The 19,627-nt window shown below is 34.8% G+C and overlaps 3 protein-coding genes across 3 annotated transcripts; 1 reads left to right on the forward strand and 2 right to left on the reverse strand.

Annotated features, from left to right (window-relative positions):
• Positions 1-2,721: 2,721 nt before the first annotated feature.
• On the reverse strand, positions 2,722-3,300 carry LOC108979438 (late embryogenesis abundant protein At1g64065-like). Its single transcript, XM_018950111.2, has one exon. It carries the CDS (start codon positions 3,298-3,300, stop codon positions 2,722-2,724), a length of 579 nt encoding a protein of 192 aa, XP_018805656.1.
• A 2,541-nt stretch (positions 3,301-5,841) lies between these two features.
• Positions 5,842-6,777, forward strand: LOC108979434. The gene has a single exon (XM_018950107.2). The coding sequence runs from the start codon at positions 5,842-5,844 to the stop codon at positions 6,775-6,777; it is 936 nt and encodes a 311-aa protein (XP_018805652.2).
• A 7,540-nt stretch (positions 6,778-14,317) lies between these two features.
• On the reverse strand, positions 14,318-15,282 carry LOC109021187 (late embryogenesis abundant protein At1g64065-like). The gene has a single exon (XM_019003778.2). It carries the CDS (start codon positions 15,102-15,104, stop codon positions 14,550-14,552), a length of 555 nt encoding a protein of 184 aa, XP_018859323.2. The 5' UTR covers positions 15,105-15,282; the 3' UTR covers positions 14,318-14,549.
• Positions 15,283-19,627: the final 4,345 nt, after the last annotated feature.

Here is a 19,627-nt window from a genome sequence, read left to right on the forward strand (position 1 = left end):
GGCGTGTAAGCCAAAATTCCTAGCTCCTTCTCACCTCCCTTCCCTTGTTTCCATCTAAATTCATCAAGTCCTATTCTTAACCTCATTAGATGACAAGCACCATGCATAAACCTCAATTTGGGTGTGAACCCTAATTGCATTGGGCTTCAAAACCCTAATTTCCTACAAGGCCGAAACTCTCATGTTTTTTTTTAAAAAAAAAAATTAGACAAAAGCCTAGAAAATCTTGGTCGTCACAATTTACATTTAGATCATGAATATGAATTAATGTTTGGAATCCATATAAAGGAATGACATTATTTTTACTTATTCAAATTGAAGGGCACTATAAAATCAATATATTTCGTGCATTGTATCCATTATCCACGAAACCATGAGCACCATTACACTAGTAATGTAGTGATCTCAGGACTGAAAGTTCGATTGGACAACGGCTTCGACTACCATAGTTGCCCACCCAACATTAATGCTAATTACCCTGATCTTCGTCGTGACCAACAGAAACCCAAATTAGAAACATGACAATGGAAACCCAACAACACTTAGGGCCTCGTTTGGATAGTGAGATGAGATGAAATGATCTGTGAATAGTAGTACTGAAATGATTTATTTATTTATAATATGTTTTATGGAATTCTGGAAAATGAGAGAGAAAAAGTTGAATAAAAATATTATTAGAATATAATTTTTTTAATATAATTTTTGTTTTGAGATTTGTAAAGTTGAATTATTTTTTCTATTTTTTTTGGAAGTGCGAAAAAGTTGTAATGATTATATAATGATTAGATGAAAAAGTTGAAAATTAAAAATTGAAAAATGTTTGTGTTTGTAGTATTTGGATATTGATATATGATGGGATTAGATAAGATGTGATGAGTTGGGAGAATTTTGCTATTCAAACCAAGCCTATATCATGTAGAATCAATGATAAGATGTTTTTCGCCAGCTAAAATCTCACAACCAAACTATCATGGCATTTCATTGATCATCATGACATATGTAACCCAAATCAAATGCAAACATCAATCGATCATATACCGAATCCCTGAAAAGCCCATGCCACAAAAATTATTGTTTCAACAATAATATTCCATCTTGAAATAATGCTACTTGGTTATTTGAAACTTACCGTTCAAATGGCCCTTTTAACATAGCATGACCTTGTAGTACCATGTGGTTTATTAAAAAAATAAAGAAGTAAAAGAACACAAACACAAAAGTTGTAGAGGAAATCTAGGATTTCAGTTTTCATCTTTTTGTGTTTTTGGACACCCTTTAGTTTTGAATATGTTTTTTAAAAATTTTTTTAATAAAATCACACGACACCACATGTCAAGAGGATTATCTTAATAGTAAATTTCAGATGGTCGAGTAACAATACCCTTCCATCTCGTAGGTCCTTAATTTTGGTCTATGATCTTACCATCTACTAGTCTATATTGGTAAGATCATAGACCAAAATTGTCCTAAAACATAATATACAAGGGATAATTATTCATCCACAACTAGCACATATTTGTCAATTTGCACAGTAAACTATAAAATTAAATATTTATATTTACATTTCCAATTAAAGGTCTTGGTATGTTTATAAAAAATAAGCAATCATCTCTTGTAGAACTGGTTTTATAAGATGAGTTAGGTTCATGAATTTCTTCATATCTATGTGTGTATATATATGTATATATATAAGGGCGGTTCAAAGGCCAAGGCAACTAAGGCACTTGTCTAAGGCCCCCACTCCTTAAGTCCCACCAAAAAGCCCCTAATGTGGTTTATTCAAAAACTGAAATCGAAACTAGCCCCTGGTTTGTTCAAAAAAATTGACACAAGCCATTTATATTCTTTTAAAAAATTAAAATTTATAGAAAAGAGATTAAAAAAGGTTAGTATTGTACTAATGAACACACCAGCTCGTATATTCTTTTAACATTTTGCTATGAGTTGTAAATAAATTAAAGCAATATGTCCAATAAACCCCTTATAACATAAAAACGTAGTTATTTGAGATACACAGTAAATAAGAATAGAATACCAAATTTGGAAACTTAAAAAATTTCAACTTTAAATAATATTGATGATTTGAAAAAGAAAAGTGTTATGATTTAAAAAAAAAAAATCGCATGCTATAGAATCAGAAAGTCTGTTTATTTGTATTATACTTAATCGGAGAGTTGATTGAATTATTCTATTAAAAGTTTTTAAAAATACTCTCATCTTAAATTCTTGCCTTAGGCCACCGTGTGCATTGAGCCGCCCCTGATATTATATATATCAGTTCATTTACATAATCGCATCATGTAAAAGGAACCATATATAGAAGAGATATAGGCGATGGCGTCGATTTTAGCTCTTGGCGGAAAAGGTTTTCTTGTCTGCTAAAGGTCCCATATATTATTAGCATACTCTCCCCCAACAGACAAGTATCTTCGACCACGAGCATATATATATGCTCCTACATATTTCTAACGGAATTAAAGCTTTTTTCTGCCATGTTTTTTTCCTCCAAAACAATGCAAGAGAAGGATTTTGATCCAACTGAAGGGCCGTCTATAAAAGAGGGAATTAAGAGAAAGAAAGCAAAGAAGAAACAAAATAGAAATACTATATGATAATACCAATAATATGATCAAATTTTGTTGAGCAGATCGAACCCTTTCTCCAAAGTCCAAACAGATTTGGAGGAACAGTTTTGCTAAACAAAATCAACCGGTAAACAAGTTATTCGCAATCTAAAATATGAACAGCCTTGCTTTTCAAGTCAACAGTCATTGTGCAGTTCATCTCTGCAGTCTTCTTCTTCTTCATCACCTTCATCAGCGTCACCTTCCCTCTCAACCTCGCAAGGCTTGTCAGCGTCACATTCCCAGAATTCAGCTCATTACTCAGCTTAGCAGTATCGACTGAGACCCCAGTATTAATTGAGGTAACATCAATCGTAACAGTCATCTTCTTCGTTTTCCTAGCTTTGGCACGTCCCTTGATAATATCTCCATAACCCACAACAGCATTCCCATTATAACTTACGTTAGCAGTGCTATGATCAAACTTGAAGTGCCCGAAATTCTTGTTCTTCACTGCGATTTCGGCATTCAAAGTCATGCTGAAGAAGGGGGAGCCCGATGCACTATAGTTGAGATTATCCACCGTCACGGATCTCAGCCTAGCACTTGGAGTTTTGATGCGCATCACTGTCAATGCAAAAACCAGAATGATTATGGTCTGGAAAACAACCCCAGCTATGATATACGCAAAGCATTTCCTATTCTGCCTGCTCTTGAATTTCTCGGACTCCAACATGGCTGTATATGTACTGGGTTTGAAACCTTGCCAAGATATATATTCCTTTTAGCTGGATTGGCTAAAGTGATATTTTTATGCTATTAATGGAGTTGGTTGCTTTCAATATATATGGAACCAAGGAGTAGTACTAGACATAAATTTCTTTATTCTTCGTGGAATATGAACATGCATGATTAATATTGTGGAATATTGTGTTCATGTTATTGGACCTAATGAAAACGTACGAAAAACCCCGTAGCCATTTGGTTATTGTCAATATAGGCGCCTTGAAAATTACACAAAAAATAATTGAAAATAGGACTAAGAAAGAAACTTCTTCTGATCAGAGCTTCAGCGCCCACACCCATGCCAGCTTCATACATCTTGGTCTACGCGTACGTACGTAGCAATTACCAAGAAACGAGTTAATCTTTGATCAATTGGAGCATGCATGTACGTAGTAGGGCATGCATTTTGTTCCTGCACGCAAAAGCGTGTGATTTTAAATGGCCGGAGACTACTCACTACTCGCGCTTGATCGGCCGTATCTATAATATATGCAGGGTTATTGACTAATTAAGAGGTTAGTTCATTAATTTCACTGCTTTCACATATAATGCCAACGATAGCGAAACTAATTCATGGGTCCCTCTTTTGACAAACCTCGTTCAAAATTCAGTTTCAAATTTAATCAGCTTTATTATTTTATTTTTTAAAAAATTTCCAGCTTTTGTTTTGGATTCTCTGTTTGTATATATATATTGACTTTCTTCTGTCAAAATATCGGCCGGTAATTAATTTATAAATGTTTTAGCTTGAAATCTTTTAAACTCATATGTGAATTCATCAGATTCTTCATCACATGAAAGGAATGTAAAGAAAAAAGAGGTTTCGATCTTTGATTACTATTTCCTATATTCATTTAGAATTTGTCACAATTTGGCTATCTTTATATAAATATATATATTTATTTATTTATATATATGCTATGAGAGCAAACAGAGACAATCCTGGACTCCACAAGCAAATTGCCATAAATTAGTTTTAATAATTAGTTTTAGGGCTTGAAGTTTTGAGCATATATAATTAAAGGTAATTTGGAGCATCTATAAAAATAAAATCTATCATTATTTTAATGTTGGAATTAATCGGATGCACGTTAATCTCGATCTATTCACTGAGGCTTAATTTACTCATGAGAAAAAAACAGAATCGTACGCTTAGGCACTTGCAAGATTAACGAGTTTGGATTAATGCAACCGCGCGCTCCGTCAGTAGCGTGATGGGGTGTGCATTTTGACCACACCCATTCTATTTTCTTAATCATTGTTTGCATTGATTAAGAATAAGAATACAATAGAAGTTGAGTGGTTCAATGAAAATCTTTATAAGAGACATAACGTAGAAAAATTAATTAAAATGAGACAATTATTAAGTATTCTCGGAATATAGTACTACGTGAAAAATCAAGTGTTCAGATCCTAAATATACCTAGACTAGGGGTGAATAGGTGTTTTTCTAAATTTATTGAACTATTTAAATTTATAATCAACCAATCGATCATATTAAATAATCAACACATCAATTTTGATAACGAAATGGAAATTACTTATTTGAAAAATGTTTTCAAAATCTAAAATTTCTCAATGTGTAAGTCGCTACCTAAAATCTACTATAGAAATTAAGTACTTCGTAACTACTAATTTAGAAACATTTACAAGATCATTAAAATAACTAAATCTAGCTTGTAACACCATGAGTATCCCACTTAATCTGATATGCACTTTGGCAGCTCCAGACTACCAGCCTTTCTATAGTTTCGCCACGAGCACTAACTCGAACTCAATACCTAGGAAGCTCCAGAAATCCTTGCAGCCAACAAACACGTCCTTACCAATGGAGTCAGTAGTACTCGAACACGGGCACAATATGATAGAGGTCTGTTTATTCAATAGAAAATCTGTTTTTAATACGCAATGAATCTCCTTAAGATTTTCTCTAAAAAGTACAATAAATATGACATCTCTGGCCTCTCTCCACACCCCTGAAGTTGTGCATGATATTGTTCTATATATATATTTAGGGTTTGAGAAAACCACTTAAAGAATCCAAACCCTAATAAAAAATTGATTTTTAGAATTTTCACTCAACCAAACAGTCGAGTGAACATTTTGTCCAGTTTTTGACCCCTAAATGTTGGCATCTAAACATTCTTGTGAAACATAAATTTGTAAATAATTGAGTTAGATTTTCAAAGACATCATTATCATCTCAATCCGATATGAGAATAAAAAATTATGAATAATTTACTCAACATATTTACAATCCAATTAGACTAATTTTTGTCATAAAAACATACCAATATATTATTTTTACACTAACACTACGGATGGCACGGTATTCACATTCTGTCACAATATTGCGCAACTAAAGTTTTTTATATAAATATAAATTTTAATTAATACATCATAAGTTGGTGTAATCAGGAGTTTTGTTGATTGACGCTATTGCCCTTTACGTGCTCTGCTAGGGTTCCGTCTCCTTGTTTGTTGTGGCTGCATGGCAGCCGTGGATGGCCATTCTTCTGGCCGTCCATCCTTCGCCGAAATGGCTGTTGCGGCGCCGCAACCACTCCCTGAAATCTCAGTTGCCCATCGTGTTCCAAAAGTAATGGACGGAGAAATATTTTTTCAATTCTCAAAGGAAGAAATCAACAGATCTGCGGAACCTTTCCGCTTCTCGATTGTGATCAAGTTCCTCCGCCAACGTCCCTCTCTGGATGCGATTCATGCATTCATTGCCAGTCGATGGGGTCTGTCTTCTATCCCGGAGGTTTCCTCTATGAAATTGCCCCGAAACGTCTTCATCAGATTGGCTACGGAAGCAGACTTTGTGAAGGCCATGTCCCGTGAATCATGTGAAGTGAATGGAGTGGCTTACCGTGCGTTCCACTGGTCTCCTAATTTTAATGAGGAACATGAACCTTCTAATGTTCCGGTGTTGATCCTCCTTCCCGGATTACCCCCCAACTTTTATCAAGAATCGTTCCTTCAGATCTTCACCGCTCTGCTTGGTCGATTCATACGCAGGGATAATTCCACGCGTTGTGCGACCCGAACTGATGGAGCTCGGCTTTGCTTGGAGATGGATGCTGCTAAGGAGCCGATCTCGTACTTCTGGATTGGCACTCCTGGTCTGGATACGAGCAGAAAACAAGAGATTATTTTTGAAACGTTGCCGGCGTATTGTGGTAAGTGCAGAGTGCAGGGACATAACTCTAAGACCTGTCGAGCAAGTAAACCCAAGCAGGAGGAACGAAACCGGGGACGGAACAAAGAAAAGGATGAATCGGGTGGAAACACTTCATCTCAGAAAGAGGATGGTGAAATAAATAATCCTCTGTTTTTCCCTCCCGAAACAGAGGCTGCTGAACCTGTGGCGCCGTGTGAGGATGAAGTTAAAACTCAACATGGGGTTCACGATCAGGAACGATGACAGGGGAATATGTTTCTGGTGGACCAAGTACTGATAATAAACTGGACGGTGAGATTCTAGTTCCTAGTTCTCCTGAGACTGAGTCCGTTAAAGATGTCAGTCTGGAACAGCCTGGGAACAGCTTGGAAACTCACTCTGATCTGGGGAAGAATATGGAATTCAATGCTCATCGTATTAGAGAAGTGATAGTGCCTTCGGAGGATGCAGGTAACCTTCTGAACCAAAATGATATTTTCTCCTTTAATGTGGAATCGCTTCCTACTCTGATACTAGAGGAACCTGCCTTCATTACGATTAAGGATAATGAACTGAATTTACCTACTGAAAGTTGCAAGGAAAATATTGACAATTATCCTGAAGATATTGTCTCTGAGCCGGACCCCGATATCCCTCCAGATGTGTTACCTCTTTATAAGGAGTACCATTCGGAGTCTGAAGATAAACAGGTAAAGAAAAAATATAAGAAAAAAAAATTGAGAAAGTTAGAAGCTCCACTCGGGTCATCACCCGCCCCTCTACTTTATCTTTATGAATAATTCTATAATTGTTTGGAACGTCTGTGGCATTGGTACCTCTCGTTGCAGATTAAAGAATTTAGTTTCCAAGTTCAAACCTCAACTGGTTGCGGTTCTTGAAACGTTTCAAAATGTGGACAAAGCCATAAGGCTGCAGCATTATCTTCATTTTGATTCCTTTTCTTCTAATGTGGATGTTGGTGGTAAAATCTGGATCTTTTGGGCTAATTCTCTTGATATTCAAGTGGTGAGATCCAACTTGCAGTTTGTTTCACTTCGGGTCAACATTGGGTCCTTTCAGTTTTTATTAACTATCGTCTATGCTAAGTGTAGTATGTACAAGAGAAAAATTATGTGGGAGGACCTTAGCTCCCAAGTTATGGGACCGGCTCCTTGCCTGTTTACTGGGGACTTTAATATTATTAAGAATAATTCAGAGAGAAGGGGTGGATCTCCTAGATCTAATGCGGCGATGGCGAACTTCAATGATTGGATTCACCAAGGTGGATTGGTTGAGATGAATTCTAAAGGCAGTATTTTTTCTTGGTGTAATGGGCAGTCGGGTCTTGCTAGGTCTTGGGCTAAGCTGGATCGTGTTCTTATGGATTTTTCCTTGCTTTCGTATTTCCCGAATACAGTTTGCTCTTACTTGCCTAGAACAACTTCTGATCACGCCCCCATGGTTATTGAGTTCAAGTTGGATCCTTCTTCTTATGGCCCTTCGCCTTTTCGCTTTCAACAAATGTGGGTGGATCATCCTCAATTCTTGTCGTGCGTCAAGCAGGCTTGGTCTGCTACTTTTGATGGCCATGGGCTCTCTAAATTGGCTTTTTAAATTGAAGATTACTAAGGTCACCTTGCGTGAATGGAATAAACAGAATTTCGATCATACTAAAATGCATATTATATCCCTTGAGAAGCAAATTGAGGAGTTGGAAAAAAAACTTCAGCAAAATTGGGATGATTCTACGGAGCGGGATCTTATTGCTGCCTCAGCGGAATTGGATAATTGGCTCCGTCGTGAAGATACTAGATTGGCTCAAATGGCCAAGTTAAAATGGCATATGGAAGGAGACCGGAATACTAAATTTTTTCATGCTTGACTTGCTAATAAACGGGGTAAAAAAGTGATGTACATGAGATCATCGAATGGTATGGTCTTTAACTCGCCGGAGAGTATTCATCAGGGTGCTGTGGATTATTTTTCTTCTTTTTCGCAGGGATCCCAGATTAGCTTGTTACCTGATTTATCTACTCTTATTTCTCCTATTATTTCTGATTCTGACAATTTGATGTTGTGTGGGATGTCTTCTATGAAGGAAGTGTCTTCTGCTCTTTCTTCTATTCCTTCTAACAGTTCTCCGGGACCTGATGGTTTTAGCTCGGGCTTTTTCAAAAGTTATTGGGATATTGTGAAAAAAGATGTCTTGGAAGCCATTTCTGAATTTTTTAATTCAAAATATCTTCCAAGATTTTTCACTGCATCTTTTCTGGTCTTAATTCCAAAGGTTGATACTCCCTCTGGGTTTGATAAATTTAGGCCAATCAGCCTTTGCTCGGTGTTCTATAAAATATGCTCCAAAATCATTGTTAATCGGCTGACAGGTTTCCTCTCTAGAATGATTTCGTGGGAACAAGGAGCTTTCATTCCAGGGAGAAGTCTCTTTGAAAATATTACCATTACTCAGGAAATGATTCACTCCATTAATAAAAAGGCCCATGGTGGTAATAACATGATTAAATTAGATATGGCTAAAGCTTATGATTGCGTGGATTGGTTGTTTCTTCTGGAGGTTCTTCGTTGTTTTGGGTTTTCTTCTAATTTTTGTGATCTTATCAGAACTTGCATCTCGACTCCTTGGTACTCTATTATGATGAATGGCACAATTAAAGGATTTTTCAAAGCTGGCCGAGGTTTACGTCAGGGTAACCCTCTTTCTCCTTATCTCTTTATTATACTTCACGAGATTCTCTCTAGATTGATCAAGCAAAGTGTGGAGGCTAAAAAATTTGGTCAATTCTCCCAGGCCCGAGGTACGCCCAGAATCTCTCATCTTATGTATGCTGATGATGTAGTTATTTTTTCTAATGGTAGCTCTCAAGCTATTAGGGAGATCTAATCTGTGCTCCATAAATATGAGAGCTGGTCGGGCCAGTGTATCAATCACTCTAAATCTGCCATTTTCTGCTCCCAAAAAATCTCTGTTGTTCGCAAAAGCTTATTATTATGGAAGACTGGATTTTCATAAGGATCTTTTCCTTTCAAATATCTTGGAGTGCCTATTATTTTGGGTCGTCTCAAACAGGTTCATCTGGAAGATATGCTGGCGAACATCCAAAGGAAAATTTCGGGGTGGAATATGAGATTTCTGTCGACGGGTGGCCGTCTTACCTTACTTCGTCACGTTATTTCTAGTATGGCTCTTCATCTTTTTGCTGTCCTTCAAGTCCCTCAAGCTTCTATTAATAACATTCACCGTATGATGAGTACTTTCTTTTGGGGGGAGCATAATGGCAAAGGTAAGAAAAAATGGGTGACCTGGAATTCTATCTGCCGTCCCGTGGAGGAAGGAGGTTTGGCGCTTAGAAACATCGATGATATGTAGAAAGCCCTTCATGCCAGATTTGCTTGGAATCTTATTCAAGGTAATTCTTTATGGGCTAATTTTTTTAAGAGTAAATATGTGAGTTTAAAACCTTGGGCCCTGGTTGATCCTACTAAGGGTACTAGGTTTTGGAAAATAATTGCTAAATCTCTTCCTTTGATCTTGGATAACTCTAAATGGTGTCTTAAGGATGGTCAGATTTTTTTCTAGTATGATAAATGGAGAGACAGAGGTCCTTTAAGCAATGATATGAATTTTGTGGGGCATCCCAATCTTCTCGTGAAGGATTGTCAATTAAATAATGTTTGGGATGTCGATTTTATTCGTCAGTTAGTGGGGCCGGATCAAATTGATAAAATTTTAGAGGATCTTTGCAAAGCAAAGCCTGGTATGGATGTTCTGATTTGGACTAAAAATGATAATGGTTTGTTTTCTACTAAGTCGGCTTGGGATTGTATCCGCATTAGAAGTGTTATTATTGAGGGTCATTCCTAGATTTGGCATAAGAGTCTCCCTCTTAAAATGTTGTCTCTCATGTGGAAAGCTTGGTATATGGCCCTTAGTGTCGATCATCATCTTCGTCGTATTGGCATCCCTATTACCTCTCATTGTGATTGTTGTGCTAATGGTCACTTTAAGGACCAAAATCATGTTCTTTTTGCATGTGATATTGCTAATTATACTTGGCATTATTTTAGGGCTTATCTTGGGATCCCGATAGGTCAAAATTGGAAAGATACAGTGAAGAGGTGGTTTTGTCGAGCTAATAATTCGTCTCAAGTTGGCATTATTCTGGGAATTCTTCCGGTGATTATAACTTGGAGACTATGGCGGAGGCGTTGTTTGGCGTGTATGGAGGGTCGCTTTGAACCTGTCTCAGAAATTATTCATTCTGTTCATCGGTGGATTAGTCTTATATGCCGTGATATGCATGCTAGTTCTCACATTTCCAGATTTGATTTGCAAGTATTGAAAAGTTTGAATGTCCAGGCTGTTCTTATCCCAATTCGGCGTTGCAAAACTATCACCTGGAATCGTCCTTCGGCGGATGGGTCAAGATTAACACAGATGGCAGCAGTTTGGGTAACCCTGGTGCCTCAGAGATAGGTGGGATCATTAGAAATAATCATGGAAAACTTATTCATGCTTTTTCCTCATTCATTGGCATAGGTTCTAATAATCGGGCAGAACTTCTAGCTCTTCTTCATGGGTTCCAGGTTTGTAAATCTTTATCTCTTAATTTTGTGCATATCGAGCTTGATTCTATGAATGTTATATCCTGGCGGAAGAGCAAGAGATGTGGGGTGTGGTATCTGGAGGATTTCTGGGAGGAAATTATCGACATTATGGACTCCATGACCTACTCGATAAACCATGTTTTTAGAGAGGGAAATAAAGTCGCTGATTGGTTAGCCAAACATGGAGCTTCTGGAAAAGACTTCGCATTTTCGCATTTAACGGAAACTCCTCGTGCATTGCGTGGTCTTATCCGTATGGATTACTCAGGTTTACCGTCTTTGCGTTTTAGTTAGTTTCGAGTTTTTGTTGTTTGTCGTTTATTTTATTGTTTTTGTTAGTTTTTTTCCGGCTTGGTTTTTTTTCCTGCATGTTGGGTTTATCGTTTGTACCTCAGATGCTTGTCTTTGTAATCACGGTTTTCCTCCGCCACAAGTGAGGGTTATTAATAAAATTGGGGAGGGGTCACTAGTGTACAGGTGACCCTAACTTTTCTTTAAAAAAAAAAAAAAAAATTAATACATCATAAGTGCCCGTACTGGAGAACACTTAATAATTACTCCTTAAAATATGCTTTTCTTTTAGGTAGATATCCTTGGTCCTTTACCATTTGCCCAAACTCGGGCCCAAGCAAATCGCTAATGTGTAATTCGTCCGGTTCGGAGAGTCACGGATCAAAAATTCTACTCTATCACTTTTGTCGGACCGGATAGATTATTCTTATAGATCATACGAGACCGTTAGCTATTGGTTTAATGGATCTAATTCAGATAAAAAAAAATTAATACAAAAAATTAATAAAATCAATAAAATTAAAATTAAGTGAGCTTTGATGTAGATTATGTAACTAACTCATTAAAAAAATAATTAATTATATTTATATTTATCAATTTGTGATGTTAATAGTTACTAACTTAGTATTCATAATTTAGTCTAACTTTTTATTCTTAAAAAATTACCTAATTATTTTAATTATGTATAGATAGTAGAGTATGTATCTACATATAATAACATTATTCATGATGTGATATATTAGTTAATTGATAGCATATTAACATTTTATATATGGTTAATAAATATTAAATAATTTTATTGTATATAAATATATATTATATTCTTCATGCTTACTTGCAACTTAGGTATCTTAAAAAAAATTACATAATTACTTTAATTAGGTGTAGATAGTAGAGTATGTATCTATATATAACAACATGATTAATCATATGATATATATTAGTTAATTGATAGCATATATTATTTAATATTTTATGTGGTCAATGATGATCTCTTGGATGAAAATTACATAATTACCTTATACAACTTCTAATATATTATATATAAAAAATAATAATTTAAATATATACATTCATTCGGTCTCAATCTGGTTCAGTCTAAAAAAATACACCCCGAGAGTACTGGACTGATTAAAGAGTTTTTATACATGTTGTGACCTAGACCGACCAATATATAAGACTATCGGTCTGATTCGGTCCAGACTGAACCATTCAATCCATTCTATTTTTCCAGTCCTGACCAATAGTTTTACAGCACTACAGGCAAATTATGCAAAACCAAAATTGTCTCCACAAACTTCGTATATATTATTCATATTCATGCATCCTCAGTACGCTCAGTAGCTTTAATATATGCCTCAACATTACTAAAAGTCATGTGGAATACAAATTAATAAAGGGCCCATGCAATTAAACAACGTTTCATGAATCCTAGTCTCCGAAAGACTGAATCGAATTAGAAAATGTGAAATATGCACTTGAAAGTAAAAGGCCGAAAAAGAAAAACAGAGCACATGCATTGGAAATATAACATAAATATAACGGCGTTGTATCCCAATTTGAAGCTCTAGTTTCACAAAGATATTTCATGACAAAGGATAAATTTATTTGCAAACATATTTATTAACATATCAAACACATAATTGATGATGTGAAAGTCTGTCACATTAATTTATATAAAAAAATATTAGTATTTTAACTACTATTTCTATGAATACGATGAGCTTCACAATAAGTGGTGCATAATTCATCATACTTCTTGTAAATATATAACATAACTCTTTTTAAAAAGATTGGTGTTAGATACAGTCATGAAATGCGCTAGCGTCGCACAATTCTTTTGAAAAAAAGTAAAGTCCACTAATATTAAAAAAAATCAGTTTTTTTCATTGGATCTCGTATTTACTCATTTTTTTAAAAAAAATTACGTTGCGCTTGCACACTTTACAATTATAAATATCATTTTTCTTTTAGAAAATGGAAACTTCACATATAATAGGTTAAATCTATCTAGTATAGAGATATTTTTAATTGTGAATCAAGGATTGCTCAATGTTTTAGATCAGGGGACTGCGACCTCCACTGAGAATCACTGAAACGTTTTTTGCAAAAAAAAAAAATTAAAATTTCACAAAATTATTAAAAAATACTTACTTAATTATTAAATTAAAAAAATGCTCTCAGTGGGTATTCTCGGTAGAGTAGCATTTTCGATCCTCTAGATTGATAACGACTAGTTTTGTTGAAAAGTCTTCCATACATACATATTCTTAATTAAAGGTGGGTACGGGGTTTGAGTCGTTTGAACTTTGACAAGCGCGGGTGTCGACTTCAAATTTGAACTAATTATAAGGCGCAAGACTTGATAATACATATATATATGTGTATATATATATATATATATATATATATATATATATATATATATATATATATATATATATATGGCAGTACTGGTACCAGCCGGTGGTGGGTGGCTGATTAGGAAATTAGCGTTTTCAAACCTCAAACAGTACTGCTGGTTACAAAAATGAAATTTCAGGTTGATGGACCTAAACGCAAGCCATGCGCATATATAGGTCCATATGCATGCATGCCTTCCAATTAAACGTTTGAAAAGTAATTTTTTTAGATTTCTACGTAAAATATAATAAATAATTTAACTTTTCAAATTTTAAAATAATTTTTTCAAATTTTCACACTAAATATAATAAATAATCTAATTTTTATTCTACTATTCACAAACCATCTCAATCCATCTCAATTCATCTCTGAATCCAAACCTCCCCTATTCATATCGATATTGCAAAGTGCCCAGATTTCCGAATTATTGAGGCTCTCAAAGATAGATCTAGTACTGTCAAGTACTCTAAAATCAAGCAGAGGCATATTAAAGCAAGTGGTCTGTTTATATATATAACACAAATCCAAAATCTAAGGCGTACAACACGAAGATAGATCGATCTAGAAATGACTGAATACGTACAACGTCGGCTCCTACAAATTAAAGAATTAAAAGAACAAACAAGAAATACACAAAACCAAATAGTCAAAAATTGACGATGGATCGATCGACAAACATCCACCCCGAAGGCGGTAATTTACGCATACATAGTACTGTTTCACTTGCACTTCAAATCCTGGATTGCACGCTTTGCCAAATCGACTGCCATGGTGCAGCTCATTTGACCAGACTTCTTCTTCTTGATCACCTTCATCAGGTGCACCTTTCCGCTCAGCTTGGCCTGACTGCTCAGCCTCAGAGTTCCATACCCAATGTCATTGGTAAGGTTTGCATTCCCCGAGAGGCTGGCTGAGGTAACGCTGACGGTGACGTTGAATCTCTGAGTCTTTCTTGCCTTGGCACGCCCCTTGGGAATGACAGCCGACCCCACCGGCGTGTCCCCGTATAAGATGGTGGCGTTGCTGCTATCGTACTTGAAGTGTCCGAAGTTTGTGTTCTTGATGGTCACCTGCGCAACCAATCTCATGTCGAAAGAAGATGAGTTGGTGCTGCTGGGCGTGAAGCTTTCGACCACCACATCACCGAACCTGACTTTGGGACTCTTTACGCGCATCACAGTTAGGGCGAAGGCCAAGATGATTATGGTCTGAAACACTACGAAAGCAGCAATGTATGCTAAGCATTTGGTGTTTCGTTTCCCCTCTCCCTTCATTGTGAATGATTGGTACGTACCTTGTTTTGTATGTATTAAAAGGATCTAGCTAGCTAGCAAGGTTTTGTTTTCCTTAATTTCTTAATCTTGTGCAAGATGAAATTGCAGAAAGGCTCAGAGCTGTGTGTCCTGGATGGAAGGAGGAGTTGTGTATTTATAATATACGCTCATATGGAATTAATCATGATCAGGAATGAATGCATGACTTTAACAGCCAGGGGTATGAAATAAATAAAGGTTCAGTCAGGCTTGAGATACTTTTCAAAACGTGTTGGGAGACTTTGAGTAATATTGGAATTACTGTATTATATATAATGATATTATTGCGATCGAACAGAATTAGCTTAATTCTACTGAGAACCTACGTACACGTCCATGCAAAAGTCTCCACGTTTTGGCGTTAATTAGCCATAACAAAAATTCTGATAGCATGCAAAATATATATATAAATTATTAAACCTAAAAACTTGAAGTTATATAAAATTAATCAAATGCAAACCCAATCAGCAGTACGTACGTTGGGTAATTCCAAATTATAAAAAAAGAGTATTAAATTTTAATAGGTTAAAGAGTATTAAAAAATCAACACGTTGTTCCATGCAGTAGCCACAGGCCAGCGCGGTTGATTATTGACTTAATATATATTTTGGGTGGGAATTTAGTCAATTAAGCAAAGAATGATTCTATTAATTCCTTCCTAGCAAGTGGGTTCACACAAGGGGTACACACTCTTCTAGATGACAAGGAAATAATGCTTCAAAATAAAGATAAGAGACTACTTCACGCGAACAATAAATGGTCTCTCTCTCTCTCTCAGTCTCTCTCGCGCGTATAAACAAACAAAAATGTCTACCAAGTTTGAAAATGCATGTTGGAACCGATGGATGAATGGATGAGAAAATCACGTCAGGCATCCATTCGATCTAGATTTCCACCCACATTAACCATTCAGCGATTCGTACACGGTGGGTTACGTACGGACGTGGATGCCCATTTATTAATTTTATTTTCTTATATATGAGACTTTTTTTAAAAGAAAAACGTATTAAATCGGCCGTTATTTACATTTTTCAATTAAGGTCTTTTTTTTTTTAAAAAAAAAAAATCAAGAAGAAGCTGAATGATTATTTAGGCCAAGGAAATTTGCTACTTGCAAATTAATGTGTTTGATGTACGTGGAACAAGACACGATTACTAGACTTTTGAGTTAAATTTTTGTAACTTTCTATACATTTAAAAAATATATGTTTTTGTCACAAATAAATCTCATAAAAGTAAATATATAAACTGATATAATTTGATATAGTGCATTAGATTGTAAATTGTAAAATAAATTTAATATATCATATAAAATAATATCAATTTATGAATTTAATTTTATAAAATCTATTTACAACAATAATATTTATAGTTAAAAAAAAAAACAGAGCCATGTTTTTCTATTATTTTTGTCCTGTCCGGTTCTATTAACTTCGAAAACAAAAAGTTAATACCTTTTCTTTACCGCTATGTTTTTGGCAACTTTCCTTTTCCTGATCAAGTAATATAACATTCGTGTCACCCTCCGCATAAGCTGCAAAATTGGATCAGCAAGAGATACCATCCGTTAATTGGCAATAGACCATAATCATAATCATATATCGATACTGGGAGATTTGAATCTAATGAGGTCGAGTTGGTAAATTCCACGCTAAATAGCATTGGACTCTTTCAAAGAAGGCAAATCATCATAAATATGACGAGAAAATGAAGATTTTTTAGATTGGGATAATATTCAGTATGTGTTAGTATTTTAACCATAATTTTAGACAAATCAAATCACATATATGATCCCAATTTGAAAAGTTCTATTCAGCACGAATGATGTGGTCACATGCTATGTCTGGTGGTCCCTGTTTCGACTCTGAAATCAACCATTTTCTCGTCCAAATCGTCAATTTAAGAAATTGTTTTCCTTTTGCGAAAATGTTTTGCTATCACTTTTAGATATGATTTTTATTCTAGTTTGGGTCAGATTTTTTACAAGATTCTTATTTTATTACGTATCTTAAGTTTATGCAATAATTGAAGTTTTGCATTTTTGGCCAATATTCTAAAAACTTTAGGATTTTTTAGTTATTTAAACTCGACTTGTGAGTTTTAGAATTAGTTATTAACTTCTATGAATAAACTTTATTCTCAGAGTCTTCTCTCTATTTTGCATCTTTGTGCAATCACAATCCCTAATTTTTATTTATTGATGAACTAGTGGTCAAAATAATTCTTATTATGTCCGGTATTATATATGCATGCAACAAATATGTTACATTATTTCAATCTATTTACGTACGTACCCTTTATTACTTTTTATCTCTTTTTCATGTTTTATCTGATCTCAGTACTGCTTGTACGTACGTATTATTTAAAAGACATTAGTTCAATAATTTAAGAGAGCGAGAGATCAAGAAGCTTGAAGATTTGTTTCATCAAGCTAGCTAGGTACACTCTTACATACCTTCTTTAATCATGAAGGCTTTGGATTACGAATTACCTGCAAGGATGTCGCAGCAGCGTGTTTTTTGAACAAACATTAATTAAACATGAGAAGCTAGTTTCATTGCATCGCAGGTATATATATAGCATTTTATTGCAAGTCCAGAAAATAGTAGAAAACATTCAACTTCAGCTTTATTTCAGTTGTAGAATGAGAAATGATATTTACAGTTTTAAGATGTGTAAACCATGTACACTCCCTTTGATATATACAAAAAAATCATTTCTCAATGATACACTTTACTTTTTTTATAAATGAGTACGTGTAATTTATACAATTTAAGACTATATCTACGATTACTAATTGTATAATAAATATAAAAGGAGGATGAGATTGAAGAATCATGTAGCTTTATCCTGTCGACAACACTATCTTTTAACGATTTAAGAATTTTGGAGGCTGAACGAAAATTCAAGTTTTTTTTTTTTTTTTATACGCAACAGGCAACAACCCAATTAATAATAACTTTATGAGATTCTAGTTCTGGGCCTGTATTTACTTTTTGGTTTTCACCATCTTTGGACTAAAATATGGTACATTTTTATACATCAATTTACCAGGCCGACGAAAGGTTACTTTCAAGAAGGCCCCCCAACTTTCCGGTGATTTAACTTAGAAAAGGCTCGTTGTAAAGCTTGTAGAGCGGCCCATATATCCCCTTACTTCTGTATAAGGGCTCCGGCTTCGGTAACACACTAAATTTTTGAAACAAAAAAAAAAACTCTGAACATAATAGAGCACATTTGATGGTTTCTATTAAAAAGAAAAAAAATTATGAAATAGGAATCTTTGAAAACAAAGATCAGTAACTGGACAGAGTGAGGAGTAGAATTAGAATTTATTTGGTTAATTTACATTTAATTAGTTTTCTATGTTTTTACAAGTACATGTGGGTTCAACCTCGCTCTTCATAAACTATATCTCGATCATCGTTCTATAGTCCCGCTTGCATTTCATGAGATTTGAGATATCAGATATCAAATAAGATATGAGATAAGATATGCGAAACAAGATATGAAACCTGAGATATCATATATCAAATGAGATATGAAATATGAAATATGAGATAAGATATGAGATACAAGATATAAAATCTGAGATATCAGATATCAGATGAGATATGAGGTAAAAGATATGAGATACGAGGTATGATATAAGATATGAGGTGATATACGAGATATGAGATATAAGATATAAGATAAGTTGTGAGATATGAGGTTAGTTATGATATGAGATACAAGATATGAGATGAGATACGAGATACGATATGAGATATGAGATAAGATATGATAAGATATATGAGATAAGATATGATATGAGATATGAGATGAGATGAGATGAGAGAAATGAGATGAGATCAAATTTGAGATATGAGATATGAAATAAGAAGTGAGATGGGATATGAGATATGAGATGAAATATGAGATGAGATATGAGATAACAAATGAGATGGGATATGAGATATGAGATGAAATATGAGATGAGAGATGAGATAAGATATGAGATGAAATATGAGATAAGATATGACGTATGACATATGCAAAATGAGATGATATATGAGATAAAATAAGATATGATATTATATATGAGATGAGTTATGATATATGAGATATGAGATATGAGATATAAGATATAAGATATGAGACATGAGACATGAGACATGAGATATGAAATGATATGAAATTAGAAATGAGATATGAGATGACATGAGATATGAGATTAGACATTATGTGCTCTTGAGAGATGAGATGTAAGATATGAGATGAGATATGAGTATACCCCTAGGCATTCTTGAACTCCATATTGAAAGCGACTCTTTAATTATGGTGACTGAGGTGTTGAAAGAGGGGGAATCAAGGTCTTGACTAGGCAATTTGGTTTATGAGATAAAGAAGCTTATGAAACTGATACCAAGATGTACCATACAACATATTGGACGTCTTGGCAATGAAGCAGCTCATAGAATAACAAAACATGCATGGAATGTTGA

This window comes from Juglans regia, chromosome 2 (genome assembly GCF_001411555.2).
Source record: "Juglans regia cultivar Chandler chromosome 2, Walnut 2.0, whole genome shotgun sequence".
NCBI lineage: Eukaryota > Viridiplantae > Streptophyta > Magnoliopsida > Fagales > Juglandaceae > Juglans > Juglans regia.

What these genes read in the sequence shown, in the direction of transcription:
- LOC108979438 (XM_018950111.2), bottom strand. Translation starts at nt 3,300, where the DNA reads ATGTTGGAGTCCGAGAAATTCAAGAGCAGGCAGAATAGGAAATGCTTT.
- LOC108979434 (XM_018950107.2), top strand. Translation starts at nt 5,842, where the DNA reads ATGGCAGCCGTGGATGGCCATTCTTCTGGCCGTCCATCCTTCGCCGAA.
- LOC109021187 (XM_019003778.2), bottom strand. Translation starts at nt 15,104, where the DNA reads ATGAAGGGAGAGGGGAAACGAAACACCAAATGCTTAGCATACATTGCT.